This window comes from Merops nubicus, unplaced genomic scaffold (assembly GCF_000691845.1).
Source record: "Merops nubicus isolate BGI_N331 unplaced genomic scaffold, ASM69184v1 scaffold11038, whole genome shotgun sequence".
NCBI lineage: Eukaryota > Metazoa > Chordata > Aves > Coraciiformes > Meropidae > Merops > Merops nubicus.
The window spans coordinates 6,075-30,458 of record NW_008625157.1 but is presented as its reverse complement, the minus strand read 5'-3'; the positions used below and the strand labels follow the sequence as shown (position 1 = coordinate 30,458).

At 35.9% G+C, this 24,384-nt stretch overlaps 1 protein-coding gene across 1 annotated transcript; it reads left to right on the top strand.

The window, feature by feature from the left end:
* Positions 1-6,563: 6,563 nt before the first annotated feature.
* On the top strand, positions 6,564-22,336 carry LOC103778019 (protein FAM184A-like; the record flags this gene model as incomplete). Its single annotated transcript, XM_008945588.1, has 9 exons — positions 6,564-6,776; positions 8,945-9,098; positions 9,515-9,642; positions 11,887-12,071; positions 12,566-12,712; positions 15,585-15,702; positions 16,411-16,515; positions 20,119-20,321; positions 21,978-22,336. Coding segments are annotated over 9 exons (1,335 nt in total), but the record flags the coding sequence as incomplete, so codon positions are not given.
* Between the last annotated feature and the right edge of the window lie 2,048 nt (positions 22,337-24,384).

The following is a 24,384-nucleotide window of genomic DNA, read 5'->3' as shown; positions in this document are numbered from 1 at the left end:
CAGCAGGTTTCAAACCATTACAGAAATATAATTTTTTAGTAAGTACATGGTTGTCTTTTTGCCAATAAGATCTAAGCACTTAATCGTTAATTTTTTTGCACAAGATAATTATTGTTCTCATTTCACAGTCAGGAACTGTAGGTTGCAGAAAGGTCAATTTGGGTGAGATAGCCTAAGAAATACGTGACAATTCTAAATACTGAACTGAACTTTTGGTTATAAGATCAGTTTGACAGCAAAGCAAAAGCATTTTCTTTCACGATGAAAGAAATCTGTTACTCTGCAAGCAGCAGGGGGCAAGTCTCACTTTCTTAAATGTCCTTTTTAATAGGGTAGACCTCAGAATATAGCTTCCCCAAAGTATTTCTGCTTGGAGTTTCTTTTCAGCAAGAAACATTACTAACCTTTTTGCTTCATGTGAAAAATCTAAATATTTCTTAGTTCTATTAAAATGGTGCCTAGGTATGTCTGTCAAAATTAAGTTTCAAACTTTATAGAAACAGAACATTCATTTAACAAGAGATGATTCCTGCTCTTGATACCTTCCCTCCTAAACAAACCAGAAAGATGGGAATGGAAGTTCAGGAAAAAAAAAAAAAGTTGAATTTGTTCAGATTTGCACTGTCAAAATCCGGTGATGAAATTGGAGCTGTTATATGTAAGTTTGTCTGCTGGAGGATGGTGCCTCCTAGTGTTATGTCCTTGCATAGAAAATTCTTGATTGTAACTCTTGTTAAGTTATTTTTAATAACTAGTTAATTTAGTAACTTTTAATTTTAATATGATAATTTTGGATATTCCACAATAATGAATTTTTATGTTGTGCCTTTTTGTAAATTCAGGAGAAAGAATAGTAATTTCTTCTGTGTTTTGACGAAGCATTATCTAAAAGTTCCTAACTATAGCCTTCCAAGCTGGTGTCAAAATACCTGCTGTCTCCTGGAGAAAGCCATATTCTTGACTGACCTGTGCCAAAAGGGGAAGTTGGTCACGCTAGATTTGAAATAGCTCTCACTTCATTTCTGATGACTATTGTGTGCCTGTGTCTATCTACACCGTTCATATATATATATATATATATATAAACACACAGGCTTTATATATGTGTGTGTAAATGATGTATCTGATTTGTATGAGTAATAATATTTCATGTGGAAAGTTTACTTGGCAATAAGTTTTTATTTTTTGCTTTTTATTAGCAATCAACACTAGTATAAGTGGCACAGTAAGTAATTTTTTGCTGAAGACTTTCAGGAAGAGTCTTATGTACACATCTTGTTGTCAATTTTAAGAAAAATAAAAAGTATTTTATATAAATCTCTTCATTACAGACTAAACTCTTTCTGCCCTTTAGCAGTGAAATTTGAACTTTAATATTATGGGTTTAATATGCTTGTGATACTTCAGAGACATAGCTGACTGTTGATTGAATCTTTATGTAACATCTTTTCTGACAGTAATGCAGATTGGTGCACTTAGTGATTTATTCCCAAAATTATTGGCCATAAAGGAGACAAGAAAACAGTTGGATAGTTTGAAAAATGTTCAGCTGTGTAATACAAGAGTATAGACTAACACTGTGTGGAAGAAATAATGCTGTCTTGTGCATTCAGAACATAACACAGGAAAATTAATCATTCTGTTCTGTGTTCAGTAGTTCATCTACTAAGTTAAAAAAATGCATTCATATTTTCCAGATACTTTTCAACTTATTTTTCCCTAATCAAATTATAATTAATGTTCTATGTTTTACTCTCCCTTCCTTATCCCTTCTTCTTTTACATAGTTGATTTCTGAATGTTTCCCTTTATTCCTGTGATCTTTTCTTCATAGCGGCACTGTCTCGGTGAAGCTTTGCATAAATCTATCAGCAATGTAAGTGATTTGCACTTACAGCTTGTAAACAGGGCATGCTTGCACTAATAAATCTGCATATCCTGTGCTACTGCTTTAAAGCTTTAGCCTGTGAAGTAGCATACATGGTAATATTGGAAAGGAGAGCATTTGCCACTAGGTATCAAAAGCTTGTGTACTTGTGTGCATCCATTCATCTGTGTATGTGTGTGTATCACTGGACATCCAACACGACGTACGTGGTCATAATAGAAGCAGCATCTTTATGTCATTGTGAAAGCAGGCAAGCTTGTGGGCAGTGCAAGTGCATATTGCAGAGCTTTCTACAAAGCATGAGGTTGATGTGTTATAATTTGCAGTTTTGCAGTGCAAGTCATAGTTGTACCCAAAATATTCTTTCTATTTTTTTTTACTCTCAAATTCTTACCAATGTTTTTCATGTCCTGAAAACCTTGTATAAGTATTGAAAGTTCAGAGAATAGTGTTTAGAGCTGTTTTCTTTTGACTCCTCAATACAGGAGCATAGAAAGGTTGCTCCAAAGACATTTAAAAGAAAGCACTGATGTTTTCAGAAATATGTTCTTAAGGATATCAGTATATGTATTGAATAATAAAAATAATGTTTAAAATTATGTACTCTTCTAAAAGTAGCAGTCAGATGTTTAATATTTTATGTGCTTTTAACAACAACAAAAAATATTATTAGAAGGGTAAACAAATCTGACTTGCTTTTAGAATTATTTAATCCTTATTGTCCTTTATTTTCTGTATAGCCTATTAATGCAAACAGGCATCTCCTGGCATTGACTCATAGAATCATAGAATTGTTTTGATTGGAAGAGACCTCCAAGATCAAGTCCAACACCTGTAGTGAGGTGCCCAAAACTGAACACAATACTTGAGGTGTGGCCTTACCAGTGCTGAGTATGGGGAGGATGATGACTTCCCTGTTCCTGCTGGGCACACTGTTTCTAATACAAGCCAGGATGCTGTTAGCATTCTTGGCCATCTGGGCATACTCATGGCTCATATTTAGCTAGCTTTTGACCTGAACCACCAGGTCCTTTTCTTCTGGGCAGCTTTCTAGCAACTCCTTCTAAGCCTGTAGTGTTGCCTGGGGTTGTTGTGACCCAAGTTGAGGACCTTGTACTTGGCCTTGTTGAACCTCATACCATTGGCCTCAGCCCATCAATCCAGCCTGTCCAGATCCCTCTGTAGGAGTGTTCCTACCCTGAAGCAGACTAACACTCTCGTCCAACTTTGTGGTGTCTGCAAACTTACTTAGTGTGCCCTCAATGCCTTCATCCAGATCATTGATAAAGATATTAAGAAGAACAGGATGCAGTAGTGAGCCCTGGGGAACACTCATTTCAGGCTGTAGTTAATCTAGTGGAAGTGTGAACAGCTCTAGAGAAGGGCATTCCTGATTTCTTCTAAGATGGCTTCCTGGCCAGATGTCAGACTTCCTTTGGTCATCTCACTTAAAATTTTTTCTGCATCTCCAAGAAAGAAATGAAAAGAAAGTCATTATTTATGAATGATTATATGAAATGCTTATAATAAGAATGATCATAATTCGGTGCAGGAACTTAAGTGAGAGAGAAATTTAACTTCAAGCCCAAAGTACTTTATTTTCATGTCATCTAAATAAAAATATGGCTAAGATACCATGGTCAACTCCATTTGAATGTTACCATGAAAGGCTTTTTAGAGTATGATGATTAAATTACCTGAGGTTCTGCAGGACTTCCCCTAGAACTGAACCTCCTGGTGGCCATGATCAATTGGACAGGGCAACGGTGAGAAACATGAGGGACAGACACAAGACGAAAGGGACCAGTAAGAGCAGACAGAACATCTGTCCAGTATCTCAGTGTTTCTGCTACAGACATTCTGAGGAGGAGAAAAAGGATCTTAGTGAAACTTGTGGAATTTCTGTCTTATGAGGTTTTTAAACACTGATTTGGGTACAGAGTTCCCACCCAGTGCAAAGAATAGGACTGAATAATCTCTTACCTAACTGCACATTCTATGTGATACAATACTAAAAATGGAGTTAGGAAGAAGAAAAAGGTCAAAGGAGAGGAGGCAAAGAGATACTGGAGGATGGGATGGATGGAAGACAAGGAGTAGAGGGGCTAGAGCCAAGCTAAAAAACCCCAACAAACCTGAGAGTTTATAGATGGTGGTTAGATAGATGCAGAGATAATCTAAAGAAGTGTAAGAATTCTGTGCCAAAAAGCACAGGGGGAAGATGGACCTCCAGACAGGGTCTGGTTTTCACTAGGTGTAGTCTGGCAGAGGAACAGGAAATGAAGCCAAGGCTTGCAGGTGAAAAGGACATAGGTAGATGGGAGGTTACAGAAAAGTGGGGAAAGAGAAGGGCCCAGCAGGGGACATGGGATGAATCAGAGCAGATGAGGATGCGAGTGGATCAAAGGGGAGTTTAGATTTTTTTTTTTTTTTTTTTTTTTTTTCAGAGAAGGAAGGCAATAGCACTTTGCAGTAACAGATGATGATACACAGATGAAAACTCAGAGCAGCAGTTGCATGGTGCAAACTAACTGCAGCGGTGAAGTGAGTTTCTAGGGTTGAAGAAGAAGAAGAATAAAACATATGGTAGCATTATTGGCTTGCCTGACCAGCATGGCAGCCCTGGCCATGGTATACTGAAAAACATTGGCCAGGAAGTTCTGGGGCTTCTCAGAAAACTAGAACTCCACAATAGAAGAGGGATGTTTTTGTATAGACACATACCTGGTTGCAAGATAGGTGTTGAAGACAGTGTTACTACAGTGTAGGTAGATTATCAGTGGAGTTACACTGATGTTCAACATACTATATTTTGCAGGTTGTTTTTGAATAAGGTGGGAAAGTTTGCAGCTTATAGAAGGTTATTCAGGATGTCTGAAGAATTAGAGGATAGCTGTAGAAAGCTAAGGTACTTAGCAATAAAATGGCAGATGAAATTCAGTGTAGATAAATGCAAAGTAGTACAGAAGAAAAAAAAACTCTAACTTCTTGTGTAAAATGATGAACCTTACCTTCACCTGTTACAACTAGATAGTAGGTTTGGGGACTATGATAAATAATTCTGTGAAAACATCACCTCAGTGTTCAGTAGGAGTCACAAAAGCAAATAAAATGTTAGGAATATAGGAAAGAAACAGAACATAACATATCAAACTATATAAAACCAGAATTTACTCTCATTTCAAATACTTTGCTGTTTTGGTCTCCTAATCTTCTAATCCTAATGTAATATAGGCCTTCAGTTTACTATTCAGTTGTAGCTAATCTGTTTCAAAGGTATCTGAAGTAAAATCCTGTTGGTACAGTATACTTAGAAGGCAGAGCATATACAGACAGACACAAAGACCTGGTGAATTTGAAATGCAATAAGCCATGCTCATTTCATTCAAATTAATTTGCTTGTTTTGTTTTAATGCTAATTTTGCTTTTAAGTGTAGCTTTTTTCTTTAAAATCTGCTTAAGCTCTGTCCTCCTGGAGAGAAAAAGAGGAAAAAAACCAAAACAAAACACCACGTTTGACAATAACGTTCATGCTGCAAGTTGTCCTTGCTGTGCTGCTATTAACTTTTTATTAAGTGGTGCGGTTTAATAGTCTGTAAATAAGTTGATGTACAATGTCATTATTAATTTGTCACAATTTTAAGATATGCTGAATTAAATGACACTATCAGACTTTCATTTATAATTCCATTTTATGTAATGCTCTGAGGCTTGCAAAGTATCTTTACTGATTCTTATTCTTTGTCACATGGCAATTTTATTTTCCTTGCCCTGAGTCACTGTAGCAAAATTCTCTTTTGGTTAGATCATGTTTCCAGAAATGGAAATTTCTCATCTTTCCCTCTAAAGGTAAAACAAGTTTGGTGTTTTCAGTCTGAAAAGATACTTCTTAATGTGAAGAACAAAGTATTATTATGAAAAGAAAATGAGACTTTTTCAAAGAGTGCCATGTGTTCTAATGTAGTAAAATGTTTACTGGGTAAAAAGCATTATTTGTAAAACCACATATTTCTAAGAAAATGAGTATTTGTGACTCAGATTGCTTAGATCTTAGATCTTGGCAACCAGCAGAAAAATCACTCTTATAATACTAATGACCTAATAAAAGGTGTGTGGAGGGAATCCATCAAGTGTAACATTATTTGTGATGTAGAGTGATATGCTTCCATTTTATTTTTCAATGAGAAAACTACCAGTAAGATAGGACCCTATCATATACAAAGATACAAATATCAATCAATCTAGATGTCACAGGCTGTCTTCACCTGTCAGCTGCAGGATTTTCCTTATAGAATCGATGTGAAGTTCCCCTGGAGAACAGTTCATCTTAGTAATCAAAGTGTTTGATTTCAGACCTTGATAGTGTCATTTTTACTGATCTTTATGCAAAACCTAGAAATAAATTTTTGTAATTTGGCCATGAAAAATTGTGTTATAGGTAGTGCTGTAGTATGACCTGACAGATGTAATAACCCTTACAAAACTATTTAAATGTAATTATTATATCTCTGAGCTATAAGATTAACAACAGAATCAGAAGATGGATGACATTGCTTATCTGTCTTTTGGTTAACATTCTGGCTTTAAAAATTCAAGTGTTTTGTTTTGAACTTCTTTTCCAGAGTTGTTGTTGTTATTAATGGCTAATGGGTGTCTGCTGTTCTGTTGTGGGTTAGATCTCCTTACTGAAGCAGAACCTGGAGATGCAGCTTTCCCAGTCGCAGAGCTCTTTGCAGCAGCTACAAGCCCAGTTCAGTCAGGAGCGGCAGAGACTCACTCAGGAGATCCAGGAATTAGAAGAGGAGCATCAGCAAAGGCATAAGTCACTTCAGGAAGCCCATATCCTTGCCTTTCAAAATATGGAAGAAACAAAAGAGCAAGAACAAAAGGCATGTTCATATGGATATTTCCAATTATATAGAGAATGGTGCCATTTTAGCAATTTGTATACACATTTGGAATTAGTGAAGAAAAATATCTGCCTATCTACTAAACTTCCTTTTCAGCTGATATCTTACAGTAACATTTTTATCCAGTTAAATCTGTTTAAGACATACTGAAAATCATCTTTAATAATGGCATTGGTTTATGTCTTGCTTTATACTCTATCAATACATGCATATATATAAGTATATATATAAGTGTATATATATATGTAAAATTGCTATCAACAAACACATTTCTTTACAGTAGTTTGACACTGTTACCATAAAATCATAGATTGGTTCATGCTGGAAGGGACCTTTAAAGGTCATCTAATCCAACCCCTCTGCAGTGAGCAGGGACATCTTCAACTAGAAAAGGTTGCTCAGAGTCCTATCCAACCTGACCTTGAAACGTTTCCTGGGATGAGGCTTCTGCTATCTCTCTGGGCAACTTGTTCCAGTGTTTCACCAGCCTCATTGTAAAACATTTCTTCCTCATATCTAGTCTAAGGCTCCCTTCTTTTATTTTAAAACTATCACCCCTTTTCCTGTCATAACAGGCCCTGCTAAAAAGATTGTCCCCATCTTTCTTATAGGCCCCCTCTAAGTATTGAAAAGCTGCAGTAAGGTCTCCCCTGGAGCCTTCTCTTCCTCAGGCTGAACAACCCAACTCTACCAACCTTTCCTTATAGGAGAGGTGTTCCAACCCACTGGTCATTTTCGTGGCTCTCCTCTGGACCTGCTTCAACAGGCTCATGTCCTCCAGACACCATATCTGGACACAAGTGAGGTCTCACCAGAGGAGAGTAGCGGGGGAGAATCACCTCCTTTGACCTGCTGGCCATACTTTTGATGCAGCCAAGGATACATTGCAAGCTCATGTCTAGCTTTTCATCCACCAGTACCCCCAAGTTCTTCTCCGGAGGGTTGCTCTGAATCCCTTCATCCCCCAGTCTGTATCGATGCCAGGAGTTGCCCCAACTCAGGTGCAGAACAGAACCTTGCACTTGGCTTTGCTGAACCTTATGAGATTAGTATGGGCCAAATTCTTAAGCTTGTCCAGGTCCCTGTGGATGCCATCCCATCCCTCGGGCATGTCAACAACTCCACTCAGCTTATTGTCATCTGCATACTTGCTGAGGGTGCCCTCAATCCCACTATGTCATTGGTGAAGATAGTAAATGGCACAGGTGCCAGTACTGACTCCTGAGGGACACCACTTGTCACCAATCTCCATTTTGGACATCAAGCCCCTGACTGCTACCTTCTGGATTGACTGCTACCTTCCTTATTCACCAAATAGTTCACTTATCAAATACATATGTCTCCAATTTAGAGAGAAGGATGTTGTGGGGAAAGGAGTCAAAGGCCTTACAGAAGTCCAGATAGAGGGCATCCATAGCTCTTCCCTTGTCCACTGATATAGTCATTTCATCAACATTATAATCCATAACATTATATTCTAGTTTTTATTTGGAATAGGTGTCTCTGTATTTTTCCATTTATAGTTACCTAATTTCACATGTTTTCTGACATTTCCTTTCAATTGACTCCTTTTGTAAAGTATTTTATATTTTCATTACATTAAAAATTGTATAAACTATGTTCTGCAACTTATCAAATCATTTTCATGTCCAGAATATGACACCCAATATTTTTTTAGAACCTTAACTAAATGAGTTTTTAAATTGAAACTTTGGTAACACATGGTACTTAACTAGAAATGTGCACCAGGAACATTATGCTTCATACACTTCAATAGGGTATAAACATACATATCAGTCAGGAGCAAAAATCTCCAAATGTGTATTGCATGCATTCTAGACCCATCTGTGGAGCTGCACCTTAACACATTGCTTGCTATTTTAAAAATATCCATAGATTTTTTTTCTATTTTTTGTGTGAACATTTTTTGTGCACAGGAAATCTTGATAACATCAGCCAATGAAAAGAAGAAGATATAGTAGTAGGGTAACATGGTGAAAGAAGAAAATATGAGCAACATTACTGCATTTTTAGCAATTTCTAGAGTATGCCAATGCGTGCTTTTTGTTGCCAGTTGTGTATTGTTAAATATTTTATAAATTCTCTAAGCTGGTATAGAATAAATTTTGTCAACTTGGATTTCATAGGAATTAGAAGAACGTTTACAACAGAAGCACTCGGAAGAACTTCAGGCACTGAAAGAAACACATAAACAAGCCATGGAAGGTTTCAAATTGGAGATGGAACAGGAACTTCAGACTCTACGATTTGAGCTGGAGGATGAAGGAAAGGCTATGCTAGGTATACTATTTTCAAAGGTGCAAGTGGTCCAAACCCATTATTTCTACTCGTACCAATACATGTGCACATGTATGTATGTATGTACATGTTGTGTGTGTTGTAACATTGTAGTGTATTTCAGAGTCATTCGATATTGACCTAGTTATTCCTCTTAAAATCAATATCAGCTTTAACAAGTAAGCTCTAACTGTTCATTGACAAATGTTACCACTATGTTTTTTTTTAGAAGGAATAAGTGGCAAAATTTGATGATGGAGAATGTTTCAGAAAGTAGCAGGAATAGAACGACAGGACAGTTGCTTAGCTGATATAAATGGTGTGTGTAAGGCCGGCAGCAATCCTTGAGGCAGCTGGACTGTTGTTAATTAATGTAAACATTTGCAAAACAAACTCTTCTTTTTGTTCATGGCAACTAGCTTCCTTGCGCTCAGAGCTAAATCATCAACATGCAGCAGCAATTGACCAGCTAAGGCACAACCATCAACAAGAACTGGTAGCTGCCAAAATGGAGCTTGAAAGAAGCATAGAGCTCGGCAGGCGACAGGTAGGAGGCATTGCTGGGAACTGACTGTAAAATTGCGTAATGAGTGTTCATTTTCTCTTAGCTGGAGGCAAGAACTGTTGCACACAAACAGCAAGCATGCAATCCTTCAAAGTCAGCCAGCACCAGAAGATGACGCATCCCTACCCATTTACCTAAACTTCCTTGCTTAGCTTTTCCTCCCTTCAGCAAAATTCACTTGAAGCCTAGTAAAGGCTCTCGTATCCAGGCAGTTCCTCTCAGAATTGTGCAGCACTCTGGGAGCACACTGGCTTGCCATGGGAGGAAAGAGCCGGTTCTTGTAAAATTCTACTCGTCCTCAGCTGCCTGCAGGACTCAAAAAGGAAAAGGCTGTTTCTCTCCACCAAAACGTAAGCAATATGGCTAAGAAATGGTTGCTTAAAACCAAGCGATTGCTTCAAAATTAAGAGGCAGCTTAATATCTTTTTTTTCAGGAGCTAAATTGAAAAAAAAAAAATATGAGCAGCTAAAGAAAGCAGAGAAGATGAGATAACAGCTTGCAACTGTTTCTTAAAATAACTGCACTGAAACCAAACAAAAACCCAAAATACCCAAATCCTAAAGCCAGTATAGGTATATATATTTTTGATTTCAGCAGCAAACTGATTAATTAGCTTCTATCTTTTATTTCACACTCTATACACAATCAGTTTTTTCATTAGTAACTTGAAATTCAAAGCTTGATCTCTGTTGAAAGGAAGCCAGACTCCTGGAAATAAGGACCAGAAAATTCATTCTGCATTTCCTATAAAACAGGCTTTTCAGGATTGATTTACTGATAGTACCACAACAAGGAATGGAGTGGTTTTAGATATATATTAACAGAGGAAACAGCTTTAGTTGGCTATAGCCCTTAGAAAAAAAAATGGAGACAGTCAAAGATGAGCCCTTGTTTACTAGTTTAAAAGTGTGAGCACTAGAGGCAGGAATGTGGTGCTGTGAGCAGTGAATGAAAACATGAGGGATTTAGGAGGATATGGTTTCAGTTGTGTGTCCTTTAAGCCTAGAGTGAGACACCTAGAGATGTCAGAAAAAGCCTAAATTAAAAGAACAAGTGTTTGAGCCAAACAAATGCTATATACTTTTGGCCCCAGTAAAACAACCTGCTAAGCATAGCATATAGTCTGAGGACAAAGCAATTAATTGTGTTCTCCTGTGTTAGAATAGTTATCAGTTCACAGGATCAGAGCTGAACTGAATGCAGAGAGGTCTGAGCAGAATGTTTACATTTGCTACTTTTGAAATATTTAAATAATGTGGATATACATTTTCCATTGCTTTTTCTTTTTAATATAGTCTTTCTATAGGGAGGTAGAGATTTATTTGTAAAGGTCTGTTCTTAAAGCTGCCTATAAAATTTGTGCATTAGAATATCTTTATATTTCCTAGATGTATGAAGGCACAAAACACAATTGCACATAAAACTACTTTGAAATATCTGCTGATTTTCTATCTATAGTGTAAACTATATGGTCATTAATTACTGTGAAACTGTAAGAAGTGGGATAGATGGAAATGGAAAACTCTGAAAAAGGTTGATTTTATTACAGACTTTTTTCTAAACGGGAGTATCATTGAAACCATGGGGATGCATACCAGATGAGTTCCCAGGTGTTAACTTCATTAGAATTTCTCATGGAAAAATAATGACTTGTATTGATTTATTGGACACAATGTAAATACTTTATAAACTATCTAGCATATATTCTGCTGTGAGATATTTATGAACCTGTATATATCTGTAGGATAGGAGACTTCTGAATCAGTGTTCGTTGATTCAGGGCATACGCCTTGAGCTATTTTTTTTTTTTTGTCTCCTTGTACGGCGCTGTAAAGGGAAAACCAGTTTCTCTGTATCATATGTTGAAGATATAGAAAATGGTAGATGCCCAGTCCCCTGGTTCTTAGCAATATCTGGGGTTTTTGTTACCAAAAAATGTCATGAGCTATGCAAACTTTAGCAGGCAACAACAATGGCAGGTTTTAAGTTTTCTCTCAAATGAAAATTGTTTGTTACGTAACTTTGATCTCTTTATTATTTATACTTGTACACAATTAAAAACCCCTCCACTTTAATTCTAGTTTGCATTAGCATCAAAAACTGAAAAAAATATTGTCTTTTGAATGGAAAATTCTGCTCAGCTGTTATCTTCCAAAAGCAAGGATTGTGCTTCTGAGAGACAAGTCATTTTAAGATGTTTTTTGCTGCTACTACTTATATCATAGGAGCAAGAATTTTTATGCCGAATATCAGATCTACAAGATGAACTGAGACACCGAGACCACCATATAGCTGAACTGGACAAAGAGATTCTGCATCTTCATGAAAATATAAGTGCATTGACCAAGGAATTAGAGTTTAAAGGGAAAGAAGTTCTTAGAATACGCAGTGAATCCAACCAACAGATCAGGTATGAATTTTTCCACTCTAAACTCAGATGTGTATTGTTTCATGTATTGTGTTAATTAAGAAGTTTCACTGTTTGCAGCTTTTTATTTGTCCTCTTAACTAAGTGCTGTTATGTATCATTTAGTCTTTTTAGAAGAAGCTATGCCCATTACTAGTAAAGTTAGTGAATATTACCATACAGTTAAGCTGCATTTCAGTGATACATTCTGGTGTATTTTAGTAACAGTCTGCTCAAGTATTGGGTTTTGGTGTTTTTTTCTAAAAAAAATTCATTATGTTTGTCTATTTTAAAAAGCATTAAAGGAGATGCATTTTCCATGAAATAAGCTAGAAGACTGGAAGACAATAAGTAGTGGGTTTTGATCAATCAGTAATCCCTTCTGTATTGTCTCATGTTGTACAAAAGCCATTGGAAGAATGGCAGCAAATCATGATGAACAAGTAAATCTGATTTTAGAATAACTCTTTTTTTAACAAAAAAAAAAAATTAAACAGGATGCATGAGCAAGATTTAAGCAAGAAACATGAGAAAGAGCTGGATGTCTTGACAGCAGATCACATCAGAGAGAAAGAAAGCATGCTGGCAGATTTTAATAAGACCCAAGAGCTGCTCAAGGAAATTAATTCAGCTTTACAAATTTCGTAAGTTTTGTTGCATTAAAAAAATTTGTAAGTAGCTGCATTTGAGTAAATAGTTTACTCTGGTTTCCTTAAGTTACTGAAGATATTGGAGAGATACAGATGTGCAGAAGCCTTAGTCAACTAAGGGGCCTAATATTGCATTCTTTAGGCAATGCAATTCTATAAGCTTTCAGGGAATTTAGTGAGATAATTGTTAGAGATTTAAGACCAAAAATTTTCAAGTAGGAAAGATATTAAATCTGTGCAGTTGTTAGACAACTGAAGAAAATATTTCAAATGTCTTTTCTCAAACTTTAATACATATTTTTTGAGAACATAAGTGTTTCTTCAGCAAGTTTGTAAACAGTACAGTATTTGCTATTGAGAAGTCTCATTATAGCACAAGAGTGATGTAAACATTTTTGGGTTTGCTAACACGAGGAAAACTAGTGTCTGAAATAGATTATATGAGTGTATCTGAGTCAAAAAGCCACTGGGGGTTAGGCTGCCTCTGGGCAGAAGTGGTGCAGTGGTGTGTAGTCAAGTTGGTGTTTTCTTCTCTTCCATATCCTTGATTCTTTATGTCTGTCTGTGACGTAACCCATTTGGTCAGGTTTTCTGGCTGAGGTATCATAGCAAATTGAGAGTTTCCTGGCACAAAGTTGTCACTGAGGGACTTGTCTTTGCAGCATAGTAGATTTACGGCAGAGAAAATAATTGGTTCTAAGTATATGACAGAACACTTTTTAAAGTAAATATCAATGAGAAATGGACAATAAAGCCCAAATGCATCTAATTCCCCCTTGATAACAAGCACTCAGAAGCTGTCTTTAAATAAGATAGGTATAAAATTCTCATTCTTACTCCCTCATAATCATCTATATATGCACACTCCTGATAAATGTGGTAACTTGCCTCTCAGTAAATTAGGTGTAAACTAGCTCTTGCTTACTGCATTTATTTTGTATGAGAAACATCTTGCCAGAACTAGGTTTTGAAACTGTTTACCCTAACTTTTTCTCCCATGAAGTTGATTGTTTTTCAGTGTCCTGAAATTTTCTGAATTTAGTTGATTCCCTATTCCTGGTTCTTGTGCAACTTAAAGCTGCGAAGAAGCAGCCCCTGGCCTAGAGACAGCAAACATTATCCAGAGTGAGCTGACCTGGCTTTCAGTGTGTTATCTCTCTATATTTACACTGAAGCAAGAAGCTATCAGAAAAAGGAAACTATATAAAACAAAACAAAACAGAAGAGTTTTATACAGTTATTTCTTAAGTAACTGTTCCCAGGTTCAGCCTCACCTAAATCATGGCCTCAGGAACGTTTATGACATGGAGAATCTCTCATTCAGTAATTGAGAGTAGGTATTGTTAACTAGGCTCTACAACTAGAGTGTTTAAATTACATATTATCTCTTTGAAATGGGGGAAAAAAAACCACAGATCTCTGAAATATCTGAAAATAACATTACAGCTGTTCATAACTGTGTACTATACTCTGGGGATCTATATAAAAAAAGCTTAGCCCAGCATAAAATGTATACACAAAAATTAAGCCAGCTGAGTGTATTTCTGTTTTGCTGAGTCAAATGCCTTTTCTGCAAATCAAAACAGTCATGTTGTTCACATTCATGTTGTTTTATGTAAATAAGTTATACTATCTCAGATTATTTGAAGGTTATAAATATAATTTAATATGAGCTGCTTTTTCAAATGCAACTCAAAAATCACACAGCTGTTCCTGAAAGGAAAATATTTATCTAAAGTGAGAAATTATGTCTACTTCCAGGTGTCTGGTGAGTTAAGATTGAGCTGACACCTTAAACTCATACACTTTTCTCACAGTTTGTTTGGGAATTTTTAAAAATGTCTTTCATTAAGTTTGTTAAATTTCCTGAATCTGTTCTGAAACTTGGTTCACTAATCTGCATGAGGGCTGAATATATGAGACTAGTATTTTAATAGTTTCCTTGGGAATGCTGTTTAGCATCATGATGATTACATTTCTGTTTCAAAGTGACACAGTTGTTTGTCATGTCTTCAAAACCTGTTATTTAAGAAGAAGCAGGGTCATTTATGCAGATACTTGTACAGTTCCTCTCTCAGTTGGCTTATTTCACTTCTCTCCTTTAATGCTTTCCCACCAAGCATTTCAAATTTCTGCCTAATTTTTTTCAAATGTTTATCAATTTTCACATTTCTCATAACCCAGATCTCCTAATATCCAAGTATTATTGCTTTTCTTTTGCAGCTCATTCATCTCTAATGGTACTAAGTTGCTTTTGTGGAGAGGAATTAGTTACCTATTAGTCTTCACTGTTCTTGGATATCTTTGTTTCCAGTGTGTTCCACATGAACTGATGAAGATGGTGCCAGCCTTGTCTGTCTATCCAGTTTCTCCAGTATCACAAGCATGCATCTTTATTGATAGTAGTCATGTATAAAAAGAAAAATGCTTTTGTTTTCCTCATCAAGAAAGAATAGCTACCTTTTAAAATTTATTTTTAAATATAATGCAATATAGTCCCTATACTTTACATGAGAATCAGTCTTAGCTATGTCTTCTGTAGTTCTCTTGTCCAAATTATGGTTTTGAATGCCTCATTTTCAGTCTGACTCCCAAGAAGCCTTTTTTCAGGTGTCTAGTACTGCATGCACATGAAGGATGTTAAGTTTATAGAATTTTGCTCAGGTTATTAGTTACTGGAGCAAAGGTCATGCTTATTGTTGACTTTTTAAAAAAAATTAGCTAAAGCTGAATGCAAACATAGAAATTAATTTAAATCTTCTGGTTTTACTCCCTGAAATCTTTTGTACTAATCAATGATGTGCCTATTTACTCATCATTTAACACTTGATTGGGCTAAAGGAGGTATTCTTTTTTTCCTATAAAGTTTAGAAGAAATGGAAGAAAAATACAAAAACAGAGAATCAAGACCAGAAGACTTGCAGCTTATCTCAGAACTGAAAGACCTAATTGCCGAGCGGGACCAACTCATAAAGAAATTGATTGTAAGACGTTTGTGCTTTCTTAGTTTAATATCTTGACAGACACAAAAGTGAATCTAATTCAAAGCGTTTTAAATATATTTAAAGAACCAATCCTGCTAGCATGTTATTCATATCCTTTAACACACTACTTGTATGGTTCCAGTGATTCATAATAGTAAAACTAATTAGATACAGAGAGTTTTGCACAATCAAGCATAATACATTATTACAAAAAAAATATTTCAGTATGACCTTGATCAGATGTCTCCTATCCAGTCCTCGAACAAGCCAGCCATGTAAGCCATGGAAGAAATAGTCTCTTCTGTGAGGTTTCTAAAACAAATTTCCTGATCCACTGAGCTTCACAAATTCAGAGCACAACACCCTGGCTCAGATTAGTCTGATTAGATCCTGATTCAGAAGCAAGAAGGAATGAGGAAATTAAAATTAATTTGAGATCAGAAGTTAACTGTACTGCGTTTTTTCCCAGTGCATAATCCATTAGGCTGTGCTCACTTTCAGCAGCCTAGAGTTGCAACAGAACTGCATAAATAGAAACTATTTCATTACCTATAAGATATAAAACTTGTTAAATATGAAATGCAGGTTTTCAAATGACCAGTTTCTTTAAAAATATAAACATAAATTTATTTGAGATCATTTTCTAGGCAGATTTGGCCGCGAATTGAAAATGCATAAAAAGAAGTTTCTATTTGTTCTTCTTTTTAGGAGGACAAAAAGTTCTATCAGCTGGAGCTAGTTAACAGGGAGACTAACTACAACAAAATGTTTAATGCAAGCCCTAATGTTGGTGTTATTAATCCATTGGTGAAGGTATGTTCCATGGACTTCATTGCTAAAGAGAAGAGAAAGAAATCTAAACTTAGGATATATTAAAAAAAAAAAAAAAAAAAATAATGTATGTTTGTGTGCCTGTGTGTATACATATCACTCTTTAAAGATATGTTCAAAACAAGGAACATAGTTTTCCATTTGTCTCTACTTATTTTTGTGTAGGTTTGTTTCTTTCGTGTGGTTGAGAGATCCGCTGATGCCGTTGCCCTAGTTTGCTAGATACATATGACATAGAACACAGTTCTGTCTCACAGAACTGCAAAACTAAAGTAGAAAAATGACAGAAAAGCAGCAGAGGGCAGGACTGCAGTATGTAATAGAGAAGAGTGACACACGTAAATCATTCTGGTTTCATTATTTTTCTTGGTTATTTTTGAAAGTGCAAGAGCAGTTTCATTTTTCAGTTGGTGCTCTGGATGAAAGAGCATTAGAAACATGAGAGAGATGAGACAGTAAAGGAAAGGAATAAAAGTAAAAAGGCGGAAGGGGGAGAGTATGAGAAGAGCATAGAATGAGTCTGAATGGAGAAAGACAGAGTAATACTGGAGAACTGGGGTGACAAACCAGCTACGGAGTGTGGGGGCAGCAGGAGGCAGAAGTTAGTCTCCAGCCTTCTCAATTACTGTCACCTCCTATAGGAGTGAAAACACTTCAGTAGCAACCTTTTCCAGTTCTCTCCACCTTGCTGAATAGCAGCCAGTGAAGGCTACTGTACAAGCAAGCGTAGTAGCCTCCCTGCAATTTCACAGGCCAGCAGCATTCCTTCACGACAAACATGAACACAGTGCAGTAGGGTAACTTAATTCTATTTCTTCTCACTGCTTCAGGAGTAGGAATGAGTCTTCTGGCATTTCCTTTCTCCTCTTCATAACCCATAGGTTATTTCATCTGCTTGAAAGGGGAAGAGATTTGTCCTAGCTGTAGAGGCAGAAGAACTTGGGAAGGTTCTTAAGCACAGGGTAATCCAAGGGGCACAACATGAGTTGCTCAGGTGCCTCAGAGCTTCAGTGATCAAGGTTCAGGCTCTGTTATTTAAAAGGAGGTTGGGCTCGGTGGAGCCCATCTGAGATCAGGCTTTGTTACTTAGCTAAGCCTTATAGTAGTTTCACATCAGATCAGCCTATTTCCCACCTTTGCACAAGCTCTGCTGCAAATTGTCAATATTCTCCTGTGTTTTTTTAGGAGCCCAGCAGCTCTCACAGGCTTTATCTGTGCATGCTTAACTTTTATGCATAACTGTGTAAAAGAACATAATTTGGGCTCAGCAGAGATAGTGCCAGGGCTGACAGACATAATCTGAATGCTTTGGGTTTGTTTTTTATAAAAGGTTGCTTGAACATTTTGGAAGCTTGTCTGAACCACTCATTCATAAAGATGTGAAATGTAAATGTCAAGAATATAAGCTTGTGTTTTGTGTGAAATCTGAAGTGTTTGGGAAAAGTACTTCAACAGCAGATTTCCATAGTGATAATTCATGTATTTTTATAATATCCTTATATCACTTAAAAGTATTTAGACGTCAAAACTGTCTTGTATGCCAGAACATTTTGATCTCTCATTTCATAACTTGTGGACTATGTTACTTTATTTTGTTAAAGCATGTACTATTATTGGAGAATGAATTATAAAGAAACTGAAAAACTCATTCTCTTTTCTTTTTTTGTAATAAAAGGACAGAATTTATGAGTTACTACAGGCTTTGCTTATTAATTTAAAATTACAGCCATTGCAGCATTTATTACAATTTATCTAATTTATGCAATGGATCTGTTTAGTATTATATTGTTACATCTGAAGTTTCTTAATACTTTGCATGAATTTCATGGAAGCAATACACACAATTTTGTCTCTCTAGATTTGACTGCTTCAGAAGCATAGATTGTTTTATAGAGAATAAGATATAAACCATAGTATTTTGTTAGGCACTTATGTGGATAATACCTATTTTGCAGAAATGAGCCACTTATGAAGCACACAGATTGAACTACAGTATGTTCAACACAACATTTTAATTACAGTGTATATTGACTTAGAGTTGGTTACTTTTACCAAACCTTTTTTTCCACCGTGTTATTTCTTGCTTCTTCAGCTACTACAGAAGCAGTAAAAAGTGTATGGGACAATCTTAGTTTAATCCTTTGCAGCTAATGATCTTTCATGGTGGTGCTTTAAAAAGATTTTTTTTTTTTCTATTATTACTTTCTATTGGGGTTTTTAAATTATATTTTGACAAACACATCCATCAGTGTGGCTGCAATTATTAGCATGTGTATCTGCAAGCCCTGGACAGATCAGCCACTGAAATCAAAGCTAGCAGAGAGCTGAAGAGAATTGGACTATCTCCCTGTCTCTATTTGAACTTGTGCTGACCCTCAAATAAAGCAGCTCTTCTGTTTCAAGTGGAATTGTGCTGGAAAATTTGATAAAAACAACATAAGATTCCACTTGTCTTTCACTTTAGTTCAAATTTGTGCAGTTCATAAGCTCTTAAGGTTTTTTTTCTCCTAGCTGCTTTGTTAGGGTTGCATATATGTACTTGAATGAAAGTATTTATTATATATTCAAACCATATATAATTCATGAGAATAAATTAATCCATTCATTCAAAATGCCTGTTTTTGGAAATAAGGCTTTTTTAATATTAATTTTTTATTGTGGACATGGTATATTTGATAGAAGTCAGCAAATACATGTGGCATACTGACCCAGAGCTATTTTTAAAAAGCTATAGAATTATATGAAGCTTCCTTCTACATGAAAATAGGTGTAAAAGTAGAAAGGCTAAATACTGATGCCTTTGTATGATGTGTTATGGGGAGTAAAATAGTGATATAAAAATAAAATTCTTCAGTATCTTGAGTCCCTTAAAATACTATTAGCAAAAGTATAGAAAATGTTAAGAAAAATGTTCAGTTATGCCACCTGTTGTCTACATGTGGCAACTGTAGTAGCATTAGAAGCCCAGCCTTTTCCTTCTACAAGAAACTGAACCCCTATACAATAATCTTCTTACCTTTAGCACTATTGCTGTAACCCTTGCCAACTGTCAGGGTGTAATTGCTTTAAAAGAAACATAGCTGATTTTCTAAGTTTACCAAAATGTGCCTCAGTGATGGGGTGAAACGTGTTGGAGAGATTCACTTTTTTCATCATGGAAATTTGCTGTAATCACATTTGACATCAGAGACGTTTCACTGGTATCAAGAAAAGATTTAACTCAACATGAAAGGTTTAACAGACTAAATGACAATTTTGTGGAAGACTTCCTATCTCCAGTGTCTTAAACAGCGCAAAATGTTATATTGGAATATGTCACATAAGATACTCATTGATTATTACACTAAATCTTAATAACTTAATCATCTTGGTCATAAATTTGATTTTTTCTGTGAAAATTTGTGGTGTTCAGGCCTGGTCAAAGCAAATAATAAAAACACAAAGGGGGAAAAAAGCCCAGTATGTCCCAATTGCTCTCCTTCAAAGAAACCCCAAACCACCCATCAATAAAACTTTTAAACTTGCAAATTTCCTCATCTGTCCTGGTGTGAGAAGCCTTCCTTACATTTGTTATTTTTAATGCAGCAAAAGAAGAAGAACGATAAATCAACAAACAGGTTTGTGAGTGTCCCCAATCTAAGTGCTCTGGAATCTAGCGGAGTGGTGGGCAATGGACATCCCAACCGCCTGGACCCCATTCCTAACTCACCCATCCATGATATTGAGTTCAACAGCAGCAAACCACTACCACAGACAATGCCACCCAAAGAGTCCAAGACGTTTTTGAGGTGAGCACTGCCTCACCGATCTTTTTTTTTTCTTCTTTTCTTTTTCTCCATAATTCAGGAAAATTTTGCATTCCTATTGAGCTGAGTCCCACATGCTTTGTGAACCTTTCAGAGGTACAAGTATTCTTACAGCATTTTTATTTTTTACATTATATTTATAACCTCTTTATAGTATTCCTTTTTATTGTAGACCTTGTTGAAATGTGAAGTATTCTCTTACTTTTTCATAAGTCTTGAACTTTGAAAATCTCCTTAGATACCTGAACAGAATTCCTGTGCTTCCAATTGTTTACACATATGAACAATTGTTTTAAATATTTGTGTTATTTACTGATCATCATTTAGGAATTGGTACTAGCACAGAATTTCTTCTATTCAGTATTATGTGATAATGGTTTTTATGTCAGAAAACTATTTTCTGTGCTACATGTTTTGTTTCCCTTTCCCTCACCTTTATTAAATTGTTCCATAGGAGTAACCTTACCACAGCAACAGGAAATGTGCATGCTTGGATGCTTAATGCTGAGCTTCCAGTAATCAAAACCAGCATTAAAGTCTCTTACTTCACAAAATAATACAGTGAATTGGATAACTTAAAAATGGCACTTTAAAGGCAGGATTTTAATCTGGCTTTATGTGCCCACATATTAGATGCACTCTGTATTTAGTAGGTGCTGATCTCTTACCTCTAAACTGGCAATGTGTAATTACCAGTTCCACAGTTGGTTGTTTACTCTCTTCCTATAAAGGGAAACAAATAATTGAACCTAAAATAGATAAGGGAAAACAATCTATTTCAATAAAGCAATCTTTTTAAAAGAAAAGTACTGTTGCTTATTTTTTCCTCTGCATGTGATGTGCATGAGTGTGCTCAGGTATCTAGAACATGCATGTGCATGAACTCATGGACTGCAGTGCTGGAGTTCCCATCCAAAATTTTGTGCTCTGTGTTATCCAGTAATACAGTAGGGATTATTTTATTACTGATTTTTACTGATTAAAAAAACCTTAATTGTATAATTAAATTTAAATTGTTCTCTCTTGCTCATTTTGTGAGAATTTCAAGTGTTCAAGGGGGAACCGAATCTTGTTTGCAGTGCAGCAGTTTCTTTTTCCCTAGCAGATTTAGCACCTTTCAAAGGTGTGCATGAACAAGGGTGCGAGTGGTATTTGTGACCGGTGTTTAGTACAACAGTGTCTGTATCTGTTCAGTTGCCAACCAGTCTTTGTGAGCACGTCTATAAATATGATGCTCGCATCATATTTTTGAAAATTAACTTTACCACGGGAAAAGGATGCTAAAAGAGGACCTTCTGCAGTCACGCTTTTCCAAAAAAAATCTTGTTATTCTTCCTGAAAACCTACAGCTGTTAATGAGATTTTAAATTAGATTTTCCAAAATATCATTTGCCCATCGTGTCATGTGGCTTCTGAACTGACTTGTCCGTGCTGCTGATGCTCTCCAATGGAGTGGATGATCACAGATTCCTTAGGGAGATGTTAAATTATGTCCTGAGGTACACTGATAATTAATCCATGGAAAACCAGACTGTGTTCTTTACTGAATATTGTCTGTGATTTTTTTTTTCCCCTAACATTTGTGGTTTTGGTGTAGTTGTGTGATAATTTTTTTTTTTTTCCTTTCTGTGAATATAGCCCTCCTCAGAATGACGCGTCACCAGTGGCTTCACCAGACCCACAACGCCAGGAGTGGTTTGCCCAGTACTTCACCTTCTGAAAGATGATTTGTTTTTGTGGCACAGCGTGATGTGGACTGTTAATAAGAGCATGACCTTAAAGGAACCCTCATGTGAACAAGCTCTCCTGTAATTTGTCAAACACTGTGAATGAGAAAGTATTTGTCTTTCTGATTTGAAACTGCACTGTATTTCATGTTATATTTGTTGGAATCACTTGACATAGTACTATATAATGTGTGTAATTACAACTATTTTTATTTAAAATGGAAGAATCTTTAAACTTCGTAATTACTGCATAATAAATTTTGGTAGAACAAACATAATGCTTTCCCCCTTTTTCCTATAAATGTGTTCTCTTTGATTTCAGGTAAGGCTTTTCCCCAAAAAATAACATAATTGCATGGTTACTATAAATACAATTTACATTGTAAAAGGAAAAAGTGTATATATAATGTTTAACACTCTCTCCAGTTTGGGCAGGATGCACTTACTGCTTCTGAATTCTATTCTGTTACTTTGTAGCAGTTTAAAAACTCTTAACATTTAAAAGGAAGAATGTGAAATGAATCAAAATGAGTGTAGCTGCTAGCCTTCAGAGGAGACTGACTAGGATGAAAAAAGCCACAAACCAGGAGCTGTTCTTTGGGGATGGGGGTTGACTCCTTACCTTGTTGCTCGTGGGACTTTGCTGTCTAGTTATAATCATTTTATCATTCAGTTGAAGTAGAAACTGTTTCCAAAAGTTAGGTGTTTCTTTTATGAATGTTAACAAGAACAAATGCTTGAGATGTTTAGAGGACTGTACAAAGTAACTGCATAAATCTAGAAATCTACATTTTGAGCCTATAGTCCTCCTTTGGATAAAATTAATGTCTGAAATGAAAAAAAAAAAAAAACAACCACCCAAAATTTTCCCATTTATACATACTACTGATACAGATTTTTCATTGAAACTTAATTACCTTTCCTTGTCTGTAGTAAAGTTTTTTTCTTCTCAAACATAAATGAAAATATTTTTTTCAGCTAGGGAGCATGATTCTCCAACTTACACCTTTTATGATGCCAGTGTTGCTCAAGAAATTTGCTGCAGCATATAGAAAACTAGAGCTTATTGTCTTCTTCTTATATTTTTTCATTCAAAGATTACCACAGTAACTCACACTGGTAGTCTCAGGGAGAAAATTTCTCTTTGTTTTATGAATGTATTTTTAAGCTGAATCTCTCTTATCTTTAAAAGCAAGAAAAAAAAATGTTTATTTGAATAAGGTTTTAGTTAGCATATACAAAGGTCTTGAACTTTATTATTTCATCTAAAGCCCTAATTACATCCTTTTTTTGCTATATGCACAAAGGTAAATACCCAGATGAAGATACTTGCTAATTACAAAGAGTTTTGTATGTAGTATATGTATAAATGAAAAATTTGTATGTTTTCATATAAACAATATAAAATATTCAAAATGAACATTTTAAAACTTCTAACTCAGCTTGAAAACTCCACTGAAAGCTGTATTCTGGTGATGCTGCCATAGATTAAAGATGTATAGAGAAGGTTTTCTGTAGCTGGTTGATTCAACTGTAGGTATATGCAACTTTTTAATTTTAGAAGAAAGCCATATTGGGCAAAATGTCAGATTTCTTGGCTGTTACCCAAAATAAAATACACTAGCTCATTTTGTTATAATGCTCTGAAGTGCGTGTTGTGTATTTTTTATTGCATGCTTCCCAAGGGCTCAGCCTTTTTCTCCCATTGTCCACCTCATTTGTACATTTTTATGTATGAATCTAATAACTGAACAGTAACTGGATGATCATAATACCTGCATTTACCTCTTCACTGAAAGGTGTGCCCATTGGTTTTATTTGCTAGTAAGCATCTGTCTTTTGGAAAGGAGAAGAAAGTCAAGAAGCATTTGCTCACCATGTTTGCCATTGCCAGCAGCTGCCCCGCTACCAAATCAGTCTCTTAAAAATAAAAAGAAAATAGGAACAGCCCAAAACCAAACTGAGGAAAATAAATAGGGAAAAAATTATTTTCTACCAAATGGCATCGAGAACTCTGTAAAGTGTATTCCTAAAAAAAAAGTGAGTATGTAGTATTTGGGATGAATACAAGTACTTACATTATCACACTGCCACGGTGTTGCTGATCTTTGCAGTAGCTGGTGTTCTGGGAAGAGCTACAAGTGCCCGTATTCATGAGTCTGGTGGTGCAGAGTTGTGCAAAGCCTGCTCACCTGTGCAGGTACATTCTGTCCTAGCTCAACAGCTGGCTCCACGTAAGTGAATACAGAATTGCATACTGTTCCTTACAACAGTGGGGAAACTTTTTGGCTCTCGGGTCCTCTCTCTCCCCGCACTCT